The sequence below is a fragment of the Oncorhynchus clarkii genome, unplaced genomic scaffold (assembly GCF_045791955.1).
Source record: "Oncorhynchus clarkii lewisi isolate Uvic-CL-2024 unplaced genomic scaffold, UVic_Ocla_1.0 unplaced_contig_559_pilon_pilon, whole genome shotgun sequence".
In the NCBI taxonomy this organism is placed as follows: domain Eukaryota; kingdom Metazoa; phylum Chordata; class Actinopteri; order Salmoniformes; family Salmonidae; genus Oncorhynchus; species Oncorhynchus clarkii.
Genome location: NW_027260878.1, coordinates 53105 through 69712, shown reverse-complemented (window position 1 = coordinate 69712; position 16608 = coordinate 53105). Strand labels below are relative to the sequence as shown.

The 16608-nt window shown below is 46.7% G+C and overlaps 1 protein-coding gene across 1 annotated transcript in view; it reads right to left on the bottom strand.

Moving 5' to 3' along the window:
- Window positions 1–139: 139 nt before the first annotated feature.
- LOC139402046 (CREB-binding protein-like) overlaps window positions 140–16608 on the bottom strand; it is a 67426-nt gene continuing 50957 nt past the window's right edge. The window contains exons 18-30 of the mRNA XM_071146100.1: window positions 16291–16379; window positions 15029–15139; window positions 14570–14626; window positions 9493–9570; window positions 9331–9398; window positions 9010–9160; window positions 8494–8640; window positions 6247–6360; window positions 5756–5921; window positions 5357–5524; window positions 4904–5062; window positions 4308–4589; window positions 140–3558 (exon numbers count right to left, since the gene is read on the bottom strand). Coding sequence (XP_071002201.1) covers window positions 1138–3558; window positions 4308–4589; window positions 4904–5062; window positions 5357–5524; window positions 5756–5921; window positions 6247–6360; window positions 8494–8640; window positions 9010–9160; window positions 9331–9398; window positions 9493–9570; window positions 14570–14626; window positions 15029–15139; window positions 16291–16379 — 4011 coding nt within the window. The 3' untranslated portion in view covers window positions 140–1137. The remainder of the gene's footprint in view (window positions 3559–4307; window positions 4590–4903; window positions 5063–5356; window positions 5525–5755; window positions 5922–6246; window positions 6361–8493; window positions 8641–9009; window positions 9161–9330; window positions 9399–9492; window positions 9571–14569; window positions 14627–15028; window positions 15140–16290; window positions 16380–16608) is intronic.

Here is a 16608-nt window from a genome sequence, read left to right as displayed (position 1 = left end):
ACAGTATATCTGCAACCACCAATATGGCACGTTTTGCTGTAAGTAATGTTTTGGTAAACCGTTACATGATGCTGAAGTACATTAAGTTGCACCATCGCCATGCACACAATACATGTAAAATATACAAACACCATTGTTGTCTGTTTGCACACAGTTTATTTAACAATATGGTATATAAGTACGAAATGAGTCATTTTTAACCAGTTTGTACAGTGATTCATTCTTTTTCTGCATATTTACATTGTCAACCTGCATGATTTACAACAGTGAACAGTTTCACCTCAATTCAAGTTTAATGCAAGAGGAAAAAAGATGCACAGAACGCTCTCCAATCACAAATCAGCAAGCAGTCCAAAAGGTACAAACCCACGCCACAGTTAAGCCCGGGGAGGGGATCAAGACTTCAGATTGAAGGATAAACAAAGAAACAAAGATGTCCAACATCTGGAGGACAGAGATACTGGTTCCAAGCCAGTAGAAAAGGAACATTCCGGCAGCTGTGGATGAAGGAGCATTTGAGAGAGTCAGTTGTTCACACCTGAACGTGGTGTTTGGGTGTGCGATAGTTCCTAGCTCTATACAAATACATGAATATCCCACAAGGACTCTTCTGCAGTACGGAAAGAAAATAAGTCTCACCTAAAGGCATGTGCCCTTTTTTGAAAAATGGTACATTATAATAATAAATTAGCCAGGAATGAAGAGGGAGCAAAGATGCAAAACCTGGCACAAAAAGTTCAGACAAGATTATTTTACAATCTTCTCAACACAAAAACGCTATGATTTTTTTTGCAAAGGTACAAAATAAAAACATTGAAAAATAAAATGAAAGACTCGTTTTGAGAAGGTGTCATTAAAAAAAGTACATACCAGAGACATAAAACAAATAATAATACAAATTAAAACAAAATTATTTTCATGGCTGGTCTGAACCCCAAAATATGTGTTTTTTTCCCCCCATTCTCCTCTTTAAACAGCAATAATTATTCAAATTCCTCCGTTTTGTTGGAAGAAATAGCAGTCCCTTGGTTTAAGGAAAGGTTCACAGTCCTTAGGCCTCATCTCTTTACATAGCAGTCAGTACAAAAAGTTATTTGTGGAAAACCGAGAAAACCAAACAAGTCTCGTCACAAAATGCTACAATCCTTCAACAAACTTCTCGAGTGTGTCTCCTGTGGTGTCGCCCACCATATTCAAGTCATTGCTAAGCCTGCCACGGCTGGGCGTGTTGAGCTGCGGGAGCATGGCGCTCTGCTCGGGCGTGCCCATGTGTCCCTGGTCCATGGAGCCTGGCATGAGGCCGCCCAGACTGGGGTGGGGTGAGCCGGAGTGGAGGTTGGCGTGCTGGGGTGAGGGATGGGGCTGTAACCGGGGGGAGGGGCTGGAATGTGGGGGCTGCTGTGAGGGAGGGTGGGGCGACTGCACCGGGGCTGGAGACCTAACCTGATTGCCTAGGGCGTTGCCCATCGCCTGGCCAGGCAGGTGAGCTCCTCCCTGAGGCTGTCCTTGGAGCATGTGGGGCTGGGGGCTCATGGAGTTGGCCTGGGCTGGAGAGCCCATCTGCTGCTTCAGCATCTGCTGTTGCTGTTGCTGCTGGAGCATCCTCTGCTGGAGGAGGTTTTGGGCCTGGGGCCCGTCCATGCCCATGCCGGGCTGCCCCATCTGGGCCATGGGGGGGAGCTGCATGGCCCTCTGCTGCTGCATGCGGAGCTGGGAGTAGCTGGCTGCTCCTCCCTGCTGCTGGGGGAACTGGCCTGGAAGGCCCTGGGGCATGGCTCCTTGCTGTTGTTGTTGTTGCTGCTGCTGCATCTGTTGCATCCGGAGCAGCTGCCTGCGGTAGAGCTGGGGGTTGCCGTTGTGTGCGGCGGCGTTCATCAGCTGTTGTCCCTGTGGGCCCATGGCGGCCATACCCTGGGGGCCACCAACCTGCTGAGGGCCAGGCTGCTGCTGCTGCTGGGGGGGCATGCCCACCCCCGGCCTCTGCTGCACTGCCCCAGCCTGCATGGCAGCAGCCATGGCCTGCATCCCAGCCTGGCCTCCCAGGATCGCCTGGGGGTTCTGCTGTTGTTGTTGTTGGGGGTTCTGCTGCTGCTGCTGGCCCGGTAGTTGGCTTGCCTGGTACTTGGCCGTGCGCTGCTTGATGAAGGCGGCCATGAGGTGGGGGTTGGACTTGAGGATGTTGAGCACCTGCTGCTGCTGCTGGGGAGAGCTGGGCGACTTGAGGGTCCTCAGGAGGTCCTGCAGGGCATTGGGGGCGATGTTTCCCGGGATGCCCCGGGGCATGCCCCCTTGTTGCTGTGGCGTCATGCTCTGCTGCTGAGGGGGCCCCGGGGGGGGCATGTGGACCCCCGGGGGCATCTGAAGGCCGGGCTGCTGCTGCATCATGGGCCGCTGCTGCATCAACTGAGTGGAGTTTCCCTGAGCCTGTTGGGGGGCCATGGGGCCACCTTGCTGGGGTAGGCCTTGCTGCTGTTGTTGGACCGCTTGGGGGTTCTGGAGGGGGTTCTGCTGCATCCCCCCCTGGGGGCCCCACTGGCTCTGCTGCATGGCCTGCATCACTTGGGGGCCCCGGGGCCCCATCATCTGCTGCATCTGCCCTGGCCCCATCTGGCCTTGCATAGGCCCCACCATGCGGGGGTGGTTCATGGGCACACCGTTGGGCATGTTCATGTTGTAGTTCTGTTGTTGCTGCTGCTGCTGCTTGGCCTTGGCCACCATCTTTATGTGCTGGGCCATCTTCAGAGCGGCCCGCGGGGGCGGTTGTTGTTGTTGGGGAATCTGTTGTTGTTGGGGGGTCATGTTGGGTATGTTGGGCAGGGGCGACTGCACCTGATGTAGGGGGGAAGACTGGGGCCCCGGCTTTCCCCCTTGTGGAACCGGCGTTGGCGGCTGGCTGGTGCGCCCGTTGTTGGGAAAGCCGGGTTGTTGCTGGGCCATGCCGGCTGTCACGTTGGGGGGCGGCTGCTGCTGGGGCTGGCTGATGGGTAAGGAGGCCTGGGGGGTGTGGGTGGGTGTGCTGGGGGTCTGTCCGCCCGAGGTGGGGGTGCCGGGGGTGGCTGAGGTAGGTGGCGACGGCAGGCTCTGAGGTGCCATTCCACGCCCGGCCATAGTGGCCATTCTTCTCCTCATCATCTGAGCCTGTTGTAAGCGGTGCTGGAGCTGCTGCTGCCTCAGCTTGTGCTTGATGTTCAGACAGAAGGGCACGGGACACTTGTTCTCCTGGCAGTGTTTGGCGTGGTAGCAGCACAGGGCGATGAGCTGCTTGCACACGGGGCAGCCGCCGTTGGTCTTCCTCTTGCAACCTTTGGTGTGCTGCACCACGCGCTTCATCTTCTGGCAGGAGGGCAGCGAGCAGTTGGCGTTGCGGCACTGACAGGCGTGGACCAGGGACTGGATGCAGCGTTGGATGGAGAGGCGGCGGGATTCTTGGGGACTCTGGGAGGCCTCGCCCCCGGCACCGCCCGCTCCGTTGCTGTCGTCGTCCAGCCCGAGGCCCCACTTAACCATCTTGTGCTCGTGGCCCTTGGCAGCGTAGCAGTTGATGCATAGGTCAAAGTCCTGCGAGAGAGAAAACACCACATATCACAGTTCCACTCATAATGTTTCTATGGTTACACACTCCCAGCCCCACACACACATACCTGCACCAACTTGTTACAAATGTGATGACGTTTAATCACAAAATGTATTGAAGGTCCAGCGCTGTCAAAAAGGTGATTTTCCTGTTTTATGGATTTCCACATTATGAGGTTGGAATAAAACTGTGAAATTGTTCAAATTAGGATAACGCCCCTATTAAGAGCGGTTTGAAAAGACCACCTGACATTTCTGCCTGTTTTGGTGGGATGGAGTTTTGGCCTTCCATGGTGACATAACCAGGCGGTAAATGAGTTAATAGATTAATAAGAAAAAGCATTCCAAACCTCTCGGGCCAATAACAGCTCATTTTCAGTTTTACCCTCGCCACTCAAGCCACTCCCAGATAGCAAAAATCCTACTTGAGAAATGTATCTTTGCTAAGCTCCTTTTTTTACCATTTATATTGAAACCATCACATTAAGGTAATTCATTGTTACCCAGAAAAAATATGATAGAGATAAAAACGGCTGCATTAGACCTTTAAAATCATTTGACAATTTATCGATTATCTGGCATGAGCACACTTTTTAAGTGAAATAAACATACAATAAAATACTTCCTTTGCTTCCAGTTTAAAAAAGTGAATTGACAATATCCATGTATTACATGCTGTCGGAGCGTGTGTTGGTGTATGTGTGATGAATCAGCACCATCACCCCCTGGCTTACCTCACAGACGGTGCAGTGCCAGCGCGTCTCCACGTGGTGTTTACACTCGTTGCAGGTGTAGACGAAGCGGTCCTGGCCCTGGTTGTGCAGCTCCACCAACATACACATGGTGCTCCACTTGCACCTCCGCAGAGAGCTGAACTCCCAGTGCTTGTCCCGGGCCAGGGTGAGGAAGGCGTCACGGCCGTCCATCAGGTCGCAGGTCAGCAGGGGGTCTGGATCCATGATAGGGGGGAGGGTGTTGACCGAGGGTCCCGCGTGCAGATGGATCACAAAGAACACCTGCGGGAAAGGGTGGAGAGGGAGGTAAGAGAGGGAGACATGAGTCATCAGATTATCAGACAAAAGAGAGGACAGGAAGTCACAAGCTAGAAGTGGTTGTGTTTCAATATCCACACTAGTACACCAGTTAGAATGCAAGTTCAATGCATTGCTTCATTCTAAGTGATATGTTAGTGTTGGATCTGAGCCTCTACAGATAATGTGACCACAGAAGTCCTTACAAAACTGTGATCAACTAAAGGAGTGAGAGATGAGGAAGGTAACGGGGCTTTAGAGTGTATGTTATATGAGTGGGTGGAGTGAGTGACATCTACCTCCTTGTGTTTCTCCAGCGTGGAGTAGAGCTTCTGGGACAGGTCGTTGGCTACATTGGGCATGCCAGGCTTCTTCTTATTGGCTCGGCTCACGCTGCTCTTGTTTTTATTGGTCTTCTTGTTGTTCTTCTTCTTGGCGTTTTTGCTGTCAGCAGTGTGCTGATATGAGAGGGGGGGGGGGGGGGACAAAGAGCTGTTAACAGAGGCAATGGAGGACACATGGACATAAATAAATGGTAAAAGAAGAATAGGTCTGTGACGTGCTTTGACCTAGTGGCTGTCGAAAGACAGGAGGACAGACACCATCATCTGCCCTCTCCTCTGATAGGTAGACGTTTTCACAGTACAGCTTATACCAATGAAATCCTCAGAGACCTCTACAAATTCATAGGACACGGTGTCTAGGGGTCAGATTGGGTCCACTCCTCCATCATACAAAGCACTCCGTCTTACCTCGGGGGTCTCACAGGAGGCCACGTTCTCTTCCTTCTTCCTCTCCTCCTCCTCCTGCTCCAGCTCCTTGATGCTCTCCTCCAGCACGTTGGGCCAGAAGTCCCCTTCGAAGTAGGGCATCTCGTTGGCACTGGTAATACGGTCCTCCGTGGCCTGCTTGAAGATGTCCTGGAGAAAAGACGCCTGTTACTTGGACTGCACAGATGGGGCTGATGGTGTGGGACAATGCCACACTCAAAACAGCATTTAATAAGAAACGTAAGCACGGGCCTAAGACAGAAGCCACTTAAAAATACAATTTCTTATTGAACCAATTCCAGACGAGTCCCTCCGAGTTCCAATCCGTTGCCTTCTGTTTGGTGCCTAATGAACACAGCCACGGTCCCCTTCATGTCTCACCTTGAAATCATGGAGGATCCTCTCTGCGAAGGCCTTCTCCAGCATCTTCCTGTACCACTCCTGCAGCCTCTTGGGCTTGGGGATCTTCTGGTCCTGCGGGTGGCAGTGGAAGATGTAGTCGTCCCCTTCACTGGGGGGGCACGCCCAGATATGACCATACACATAGCTGCATGGGACCAGGGATGGGAGGACAGATTTTAGGTTCAACGTCATGCATTTCAAGGTACTGCGACAAATATCTTGGGAATATTCTTTGTTAAGAAATTATTTCAAAATGAGTTTGCAAGATTTAGCTATTCCTAAACCTGCCTGGACACACAAACGGGTTTTACAGACATAAATGAGGCCTAGTCCTGGACTAAGAAGCATGATATTCTCCACTGAAATAGCTTTTTACTCCAAAACTAGGCTTAATCTGTGTACAGGAAACCAGCCTGGAAAAGCAGTGTAATGATTGAATGGGAGTGTTGTCACCGGTATTGAAAACCTACCCCAGTTTCTTAACGTACTCCAGGTACCCTATCAAGATCTCATGGTAGACTGCCGTCCTCAACGCCCGGGGCTTGAAGAAGTGAATACTGTCCAGATACGATATGTAAACCCGTCTGGAGAGAAGAAGACACTAGGTGTGTTACACTGACAACTATAGCTAACCTGGTTAACTAGGCCTGTTACACTGACAACTATAGCTAACCTGGTTAACCAGGCCTGTTACACTGACAACTATAGCTAACCTGGTTAACCAGGCCTGTTACACTGACAACTATAGCTAACCTGGTTAACCAGGCCTGTTACACTGACAACTATAGCTAACCTGGTTAACCAGGCCCGGAATTGCTTTTCTGGTTGGCTAGCAAGTTTCACCATCCAATTATTTCAGATGTACAGGAGTCCAAGTTTCACCCTGGTGATACGTTGGCACGAGAATTATTTGAATATGGCAAATGTTTGTCAATTATTGATTCTATCCATGCTGGGTTTTGATGGCTAGCTGAGACATGAATCCTATGTGGGAGGGCATCAGGCTTCATGCTGTCACCAGTGTATTAGGCCTAATGTGCAATTTGCCTAAATGGGTAATGGAAACACTTCAACAACTTCATTTTTATTCACAGTTATGAAAACTTAGGACACTAAAGAGGCCTTTCTACTGACTCTGAAAACACCAAAAGAAAGAAGCCCAGGGTTCCTGCTCATCTGCGTTAACGTGCCTTAGGCATGCTGTAAGGAGGCATGAGGACTGCAGATGTGGCCAGGGCAATAAATTGCAATGTCTGTACTGTCAGACGCCTAAGACAGCGCTACAGGGAGACAGGACGGACAGCTGACCGTCCTCACAGTGGCAGACCACGTGTAACAACACCTGCACAGGATCGGTACACCCGAACATCACACCTGCAGGACAGGTACAGGATGGCAACAGCAACTGCCTGAGTTACACCAGGAACGCACAATCCTTCCATCAGTGCTCAGACTGTCTGCAATAGGCTGAGAGAGGCTGGACTGAGGGCTTGTAGGCCTGTTGTAAGGCAGGTCCTCACCAGACATCACCGGCAACAACATCGTCTATGGGCACAAACCCACTGTCGCTGGACCAGACAGCAGCGGTGTCTGTTTCACCAGGGGTGATGGTCAGATTTGCGTTTATTGTCAAAGAAATGAGCGTTACACCGAGGCCTGTACTCTGGAGCCGGATCGATTTGGAGGTGGAGTGTCCGTCATGGTCTGGGGCGATGTGTCAGCGTCACCGGACTGAGAGGGCTAGGGCCATTCCCCCCAGAAATGTCCGGGAACTTGCAGGTGCCTTGGTAGAAGAGTGGGGTAACATCTCACAGCAATAACTGGCAAATCTGGTGCAGTCCATGAGGAGGAGATGCACCGCAGTGCTTAATGCAGCTGGTGGCCAAACCAGATACTGACTGTTACTTTTGACCCCCCTCTTTGTTCAGGGACACATTATTCCATTTCTGTTAGTCACATGTCTGTGGAACTTGTTCAGTTTATATCTCAGTTGTTGAATCTTATGTTCATACAAATATTTACACATGTTAAGCTGAAAATAAACGCAGTTGACAGTGAGAGGATGCTTCTTTTTTTGCTGAGTTTATATTATCATCATCCTCGTTCTGAAGTGTAAGTTACCTGGTGTTGGGAAGGAATGTATTACTGTTAAGAAGTGTATTATGTTGTGTTATCACTACGTTATAAAGTGTTACCTGGTGTTGGGAAGGAGTGTATTACTGTTAAGAAGTGTATTATGTTGTGTTATCACTACGTTATAAAGTGTTACCTGGTGTTGGGGAAGGAATGTATTACTGTTAAGAAGTGTATTATGTTGTGTTATCACTACGTTATAAAGTGTTACCTGGTGTTGGGGACGAGTGTATTACTGTTAAGAAGTGTATTATGTTGTGTTATCACTACGTTATAAAGTGTTACCTGGTGTTGGGGACGAGTGTATTACTGTTAAGAAGTGTATTATGTTGTGTTATTACTACGTTATAAAGTGTTACCTGGTGTTGGGGAAGGAGTGTATTACTGTTAAGAAGTGTATTATGTTGTGTTATCACTACGTTATAAAGTGTTACCTGGTGTTGGGGAAGGAATGTATTACTGTTAAGAAGTGTATTATGTTGTGTTATCACTACGTTATAAAGTGTTACCTGGTGTTGGGGAAGGAGTGTATTACTGTTAAGAAGTGTATAATGTTGTGTTACCACTACGTTATAAAGTGTTACCTGGTGTTGGGGAAGGCGCACTCGGAACCGTACTCCTGGACGTGCATACCAAAGAAACACACGTCCACACCGTCAATCTCCTCAAAGGCAAAAAGTGCTTTGGTTCTGTAAGGGAAGGTCTCCTGCATTTCACCCGAGTCCACAAACCTGGGGAGACAAACACAGTTAATCAATTCATTAGTGAATGAAACATTTATATAGTGCTTTTACTAGTAAGGGAGAAATCTCCACATCCACAACCACAGGGAACGTCACTCATCATTAACGGTGTAGACGCCTTCTGCCACAGAATCTCCTCAGCACTATCAAGAACACTACCGCGCCATCGCTTTCCAACCAAGGTGCATGAACAAAGGAGCAAACTGAAGATGAAAAACATATTGGAGCAACTCTTGGAAGACAACTTTATTAGAACAATCCTCAATGAACATCTTTCTCAACATGTTCAATAAACTGGTTTTAAAAGTATTGATAAGGGGCCATTTCACTGTTGGAGCAGCTGCAGTCCTTCCTTACCTAGATTTCATGCCAGGTTTGATTTCAACATTTTTGTCGGAGCTAGCCACCACCCGTACAAACACCTCCCCGGCCTCAGGGTGGTTCTGTCTCTTCAAGTACTTATTCACCCGGTCCTCGATGTACATGCCCAACCTCGTCGTCTGTAGCCCTGCGAGAAAGATACCATCAAATAGTTCCGTTGTCCTACAGGTTATACAGATGCAGGTCATATCAAACCTCACATCCTCATTACCAGTTACTGAAATAACTTCCATCACACGTCTACAATGGTGGATCCACTCGGATCGCCACAATTATTCAACACAATCTCAAACTTACTTTTGGCAGCGAACTTGTTCTCTTTCCTCGTCTTGCCGGACTTCTTCAGACAGATGTCGCAAATGAAGCTGAGGGAAAGTGGAAGTGTCAAATAGACAGTCAGAAACAGTGATCAGAAGACACACGGGGGCCGTTGGTCTGTTCAGGGTACATGAGGCTTACCCCGATGGCCAGATGACATCATAATGCAGCACACAGATCTGGTGCATCTTCCGTCCACAGTCTTTACATTCAACAAACCTGTGTGAGGAGAGAGAGAAGGCTGGTCAGGGAAGGTACACCAACACCTCGGTCTCCAAGAAGAGACTTGCTTGTTCACAGATACTGCAGAGTGGGTAATAGATACAACAGTTGACTGACATATGGTCTCCAAGAAGAGACTTGCTTGTTCACAGATACTGCAGAGTGGGTAATAGATACTGCAGAGTGGGTAATAGATACTGCAGAGTGGGTAATAGATACTGCAGAGTGGGTAATAGATAGTGCAGAGTGGGTAATAGATACTGCAGAGTGGGTAATAGATACTGCAGAGTGGGTAATAGATACTGCAGAGTGGGTAATAGATACTGCAGAGTGGGTAATAGATACTGCAGAGTGGGTAATAGATACTGCAGAGTGGTAATAGATACTGCAGAGTGGTAATAGATACTGCAGAGTGGGTAATAGATACTGCAGAGTGGGTAATAGATACTGCAGAGTGGTAATAGATACTGCAGAGTGGGTAATAGATACTGCAGAGTGGGTAATAGATACTGCAGAGTGGGTAATAGATACTGCAGAGTGGGTAATAGATAGTGCAGAGTGGGTAATAGATACTGCAGAGTGGGTAATAGATAGTGCAGAGTGGGTAATAGATACTGCAGAGTGGGTAATAGATACTGCAGAGTGGGTAATAGATACTGCAGAGTGGGTAATAGATACTGCAGAGTGGGTAATAGATACTGCAGAGTGGGTAATAGATAGTGCAGAGTGGGTAATAGATACTGCAGAGTGGTAATAGATACTGCAGAGTGGGTAATAGATACTGCAGAGTGGGTAATAGATACTGCAGAGTGGGTAATAGATACTGCAGAGTGGGTAATAGATACTGCAGAGTGGGTAATAGATAGTGCAGAGTGGGTAATAGATAGTGCAGAGTGGGTAATAGATACTGCAGAGTGGGTAATAGATACTGCAGAGTGGGTAATAGATACTGCAGAGTGGGTAATAGATACTGCAGAGTGGGTAATAGATACTGCAGAGTGGGTAATAGATAGTGCAGAGTGGGTAATAGATAGTGCAGAGTGGGTAATAGATACTGCAGAGTGGGTAATAGATAGTGCAGAGTGGGTAATAGATACTGCAGAGTGGGTAATAGATACTGCAGAGTGGGTAATAGATACTGCAGAGTGGGTAATAGATACTGCAGAGTGGTAATAGATACTGCAGAGTGGGTAATAGATAGTGCAGAGTGGGTAATAGATACTGCAGAGTGGGTAATAGATACTGCAGAGTGGGTAATAGATACTGCAGAGTGGGTAATAGATACTGCAGAGTGGGTAATAGATACTGCAGAGTGGGTAATAGATAGTGCAGAGTGGGTAATAGATAGTGCAGAGTGGGTAATAGATACTGCAGAGTGGGTAATAGATAGTGCAGAGTGGGTAATAGATACTGCAGAGTGGGTAATAGATAGTGCAGAGTGGGTAATAGATACTGCAGAGTGGGTAATAGATACTGCAGAGTGGGTAATAGATAGTGCAGAGTGGGTAATAGATAGTGCAGAGTGGGTAATAGATACTGCAGAGTGGGTAATAGATACTGCAGAGTGGGTAATAGATACTGCAGAGTGGGTAATAGATACTGCAGAGTGGGTAATAGATAGTGCAGAGTGGGTAATAGATAGTGCAGAGTGGGTAATAGATAGTGCAGAGTGGGTAATAGATACTGCAGAGTGGGTAATAGATACTGCAGAGTGGGTAATAGATACTGCAGAGTGGGTAATAGATACTGCAGAGTGGGTAATAGATACTGCAGAGTGGGTAATAGATACTGCAGAGTGGGTAATAGATACTGCAGAGTGGGTAATAGATACTGCAGAGTGGGTAATAGATAGTGCAGAGTGAGTAATAGATACTGCAGAGTGGGTAATAGATAGTGCAGAGTGGGTAATAGATACTGCAGAGTGGGTAATAGATACTGCAGAGTGGGTAATAGATACTGCAGAGTGGGTAATAGATACTGCAGAGTGGGTAATAGATACTGCAGAGTGGGTAATAGATACTGCAGAGTGGGTAATAGATACTGCAGAGTGGGTAATAGATACTGCAGAGTGGGTAATAGATACTGCAGAGTGGGTAATAGATACTGCAGAGTGGGTAATAGATACTGCAGAGTGGGTAATAGATAGTGCAGAGTGGGTAATAGATAGTGCAGAGTGGGTAATAGATAGTGCAGAGTGGGTAATAGATAGTGCAGAGTGGGTAATAGATACTGCAGAGTGGGTAATAGATAGTGCAGAGTGGGTAATAGATACTGCAGAGTGGGTAATAGATACTGCAGAGTGGGTAATAGATACTGCAGAGTGGGTAATAGATACTGCAGAGTGGGTAATAGATAGTGCAGAGTGGGTAATAGATACTGCAGAGTGGGTAATAGATACTGCAGAGTGGGTAATAGATACTGCAGAGTGGGTAATAGATAGTGCAGAGTGGGTAATAGATAGTGCAGAGTGGGTAATAGATACTGCAGAGTGGGTAATAGATACTGCAGAGTGGGTAATAGATACTGCAGAGTGGGTAATAGATAGTGCAGAGTGGGTAATAGATAGTGCAGAGTGGGTAATAGATACTGCAGAGTGGGTAATAGATACTGCAGAGTGGGTAATAGATACTGCAGAGTGGGTAATAGATACTGCAGAGTGGGTAATAGATACTGCAGAGTGGGTAATAGATACTGCAGAGTGGGTAATAGATACTGCAGAGTGGGTAATAGATACTGCAGAGTGGGTAATAGATAGTGCAGAGTGGGTAATAGATACTGCAGAGTGGGTAATAGATACTGCAGAGTGGGTAATAGATACTGCAGAGTGGGTAATAGATACTGCAGAGTGGGTAATAGATACTGCAGAGTGGGTAATAGATACTGCAGAGTGGGTAATAGATACTGCAGAGTGGGTAATAGATACTGCAGAGTGGGTAATAGATACTGCAGAGTGGGTAATAGATACTGCAGAGTGGGTAATAGATACTGCAGAGTGGGTAATAGATAGTGCAGAGTGGGTAATAGATACTGCAGAGTGGGTAATAGATACTGCAGAGTGGGTAATAGATAGTGCAGAGTGGGTAATAGATACTGCAGAGTGGGTAATAGATACTGCAGAGTGGGTAATAGATACTGCAGAGTGGGTAATAGATACTGCAGAGTGGGTAATAGATACTGCAGAGTGGGTAATAGATACTGCAGAGTGGGTAATAGATAGTGCAGAGTGGGTAATAGATAGTGCAGAGTGGGTAATAGATAGTGCAGAGTGGGTAATAGATAGTGCAGAGTGGGTAATAGATAGTGCAGAGTGGGTAATAGATAGTGCAGAGTGGGTAATAGATAGTGCAGAGTGGGTAATAGATACAACAGTTGACTGACATATGGGCGTGAGACAACATACTAATGCGGTGGACTCTTGTATGTACAAGAGTTGGGGGTCAATTCAGGAAGTGACTTCAATTCATTAAAATTCGCGATTGAAATGGAATTGATCCCGAACCTTGGTATACACCCTTTAAAAATGTAGTGGAAAATGTCAGTGACTGATAGTAATGAATCTAGTTACATAAAATATCAGTTAGAATTGTCACCTAATTCAAAACACTTTTGCAGCCACCATTGCCCATGTACTTGGGGAGGTCATCTCACGCTCCGTGATCGAATGGGAAAAGCGAGGGACAGGTGCAAGAGACAAGGCTCATACACTATTCACCATCAATGGTTATTCATTTTCATGTCTTTGTTTGACAGATCTCTCAGCTCAGGACAATACTTTCATCCTCCGGTATTTTAAATGCAGTGTATCCACTTGTGTGGCTGATTAGTGTTTTTAAATGGTCCAAATAAAGGCAGTACTGTGATGCGTACTGTACATACTGTGATGCATACTGTACATACTGTGATGCATACTGTGCATACTGTGATGCATACTGTACATACTGTGATGCATACTGTACATACCGTGATGAACACTGTACATACCGTGATGAACACTGTACATACCGTGATGAACACTGTACATACCGTGATGAACACTGTACATACCGTGATGAACACTGTACATACCGTGATGAACACTGTACATACCGTGATGAACACTGTACATACCGTGATGCATACTGTACATACCGTGATGAACACTGTACATACCGCGATGAACACTGTACATACCGCGATGAACACTGTACATACCGCGATGAACACTGTACATACCGCGATGAACACTGTACATACCGTGATGAACACTGTACATACCGTGATGAACACTGTACATACCGTGATGCATACCGTGATGCATACCGTGATGCATACCGTGATGCATACCGTGATGCATACCGTGATGCATACCGTGATGCATACTGTACATACTGTGATGCATACTGTGATGCATACTGTGATGCATACTGTGATGCATACTGTGATGCATACTGTGATGCATACTGTGATGCATACTGTACATACTGTGATGCATACTGTACATACTGTGATGCATACTGTACATACTGTGATGCATACTGTGGTACATACTGTGATGCATACTGTGATGCATACTGTGATGCATACTGTGATGCATACTGTACATACTGTGATGCATACTGTACATACTGTGATGCATACTGTACATACTGTGATGCATACTGTGATGCATACTGTGATGCATACTGTACATACTGTGATGCATACTGTACATACTGTGATGCATACTGTACATACTGTGATGCATACTGTGGTACATACTGTGATGCATACTGTGATGCATACTGTGATGCATACTGTACATACTGTGATGCATACTGTACATACTGTGATGCATACTGTACATACTGTGATGCATACTGTGATGCATACTGTGATGCATACTGTGATGCATACTGTGATGCATACTGTACATGACGGCTCATCGCCAACGGATTTAGAAGCTTTAAAGCAGAATGAAAAGGGCTAAAACCCCATCAAACGTAAACAGTTTGAGACGGTAAGGTACACCAATACTCACGGTTCTGGATCCAACATGTCATTTTTCTTCTTTTCAAACTGGTCTTTAGATATCATACTGGAGGACAGAGAGACAACGGACGACCAGTTAGAATCAGTTCTGATACTCTACAGCCAACGCCCCCAACACGCAGCCCACTCATATGAATACAGATTCCCTTTTTTCAAGCTTTGACTATAATTAGCTAAGCCTACCACTTCTGGACCAGTATTTATAATTATGGACTAAGGATATCCACTGAGGAAAGATGGAATCAGTGGAGACTTAAGGGCGGTTACTTCCACTAACAAAATGTTCACTTAGTCATGTATTGATGAAAATTCAAGTTAAGTGAAAGTTAGGATTGGTAAAAAATATAAAAACTACGGAACTAATCCAAATCAAACAGAGCATTGTTTCCCAGTGTTTTTTCAATGTATTGACATGAAAACGTTACCACAGATTCCACCACGAACTTACGTCTGTGGCTGTGCCGGGTCGTCTCCCAGGGTGACGCTATTGCCCTGGATCTCGTTGAAGCACTTCTCACAGAAGTGATACCTGTCGGCAACAAGGCCATATTTGGGTGAGCTAGAGCGAGCACACAGTAGCAGAAGCACAGGGAAAGTTGGCAAGCCGGCACACGTGTGGCAGAATGAGTTGCGGAAATGGTTGTCAGAATGGCACAATGGGTGGCAGAATGGCAAAGCATAACACAGGCAGAGGACAGAGGACAGAGACAAGAGGACAGAAAGACAGGACAGAGACAAGATGACAGAAAGACAGGACAGAGACAAGAGGACAGAAAGACAGGACAGAGACAAGAGGACAGGGCAGAGTGAAGGTAGAACACAGGTTAGTCACCATGAGAATGGTCATGACAGTCATTCACACATCTTCTCATAGTGTTATACTGAAATGACACAGGAACACTAACCATGTTGATGGGAGGAACATGAATGTTAACATAAGCAAAGTAAATCATTAGTACATCTGAATATCCATACTACTAAGTATAACCACTTCGCTGAACTACTAGGTTCCACTACTTCTCCACGTAAAGCTTTAGTAATGCGCAGGCATATGATATGATTGATATGATCATGTCAGTTGGGAGACTGTTGGAGTGAATGCCAGCCCTGGTGATGTAGGGGAGAGAGGGATGCACACAGAACACACAGACATATGGATCACCTCTGCTTGTCTTTGGAACTTTTCATAACAATTTTTGTTGAAATTACTTTTAAAAATGTGGGTAATGTGGGTAAATAACTAGTGTAAAATGCATCAACGTGCTTCCAGAAGGGATAGAGTAGTTAACCCTAACGAGCTTCACTGCGCTGAGTTCAGATTAACTCCACTACATGCAACTGCAATGCATCCGCAATATTTGGAGCTACTGAAGTGCAATAGCAATGTGTGAACAGCAGGGGGAGCAGTGGTGCTGATATTGCAGCACATCGGGCTTGAAGGGAAACCTGAAGATCCTGTCAATGTAGGCTACACTCCTTTTAACAACATGTAACCCTTCCAGTATCTAGTACGCACCATCCCTCTGGTGAAATACCCTCTTAGAATACTCTCATCATAATTATTCATTGTTTTACATGTACCTGAACTAACATTACAATGTACTGTGAGAGCACAATCCTATTCCCCTTCTCTCTCCTTCTCCCCCTTTCCTTCACCTGCCCTGCCTACTTACAACACCCCCCACCCCCCCACCAGGAGTGTGGACTTACCTGTTCTGGTAGCTGAAGTAGGTTCCGTCTCTGGAGATGGTGCACAGCTGCTTGCCATAGCAGCAGAGGGTCTGGGGTGAGAACTCAAACTGTGGAGGAACACAGGGAGAAAGGGTTAGTGAATCCACTTCTACACTGTCTAGCATTCAGCCAGGTCAGTCCTGTCCACAGATTCTCCCAAATTAAAACCTAGTGTTCCTCTGAAAGTTCCCCTTTCACTGGTACGTATAGTCTCAGGCTTACATCCCAAAGGGCACTCTATTCCCTATGTAGTATACATTATTTTTTAACCAGGGCCCATAGGGCATAGTGCACTAC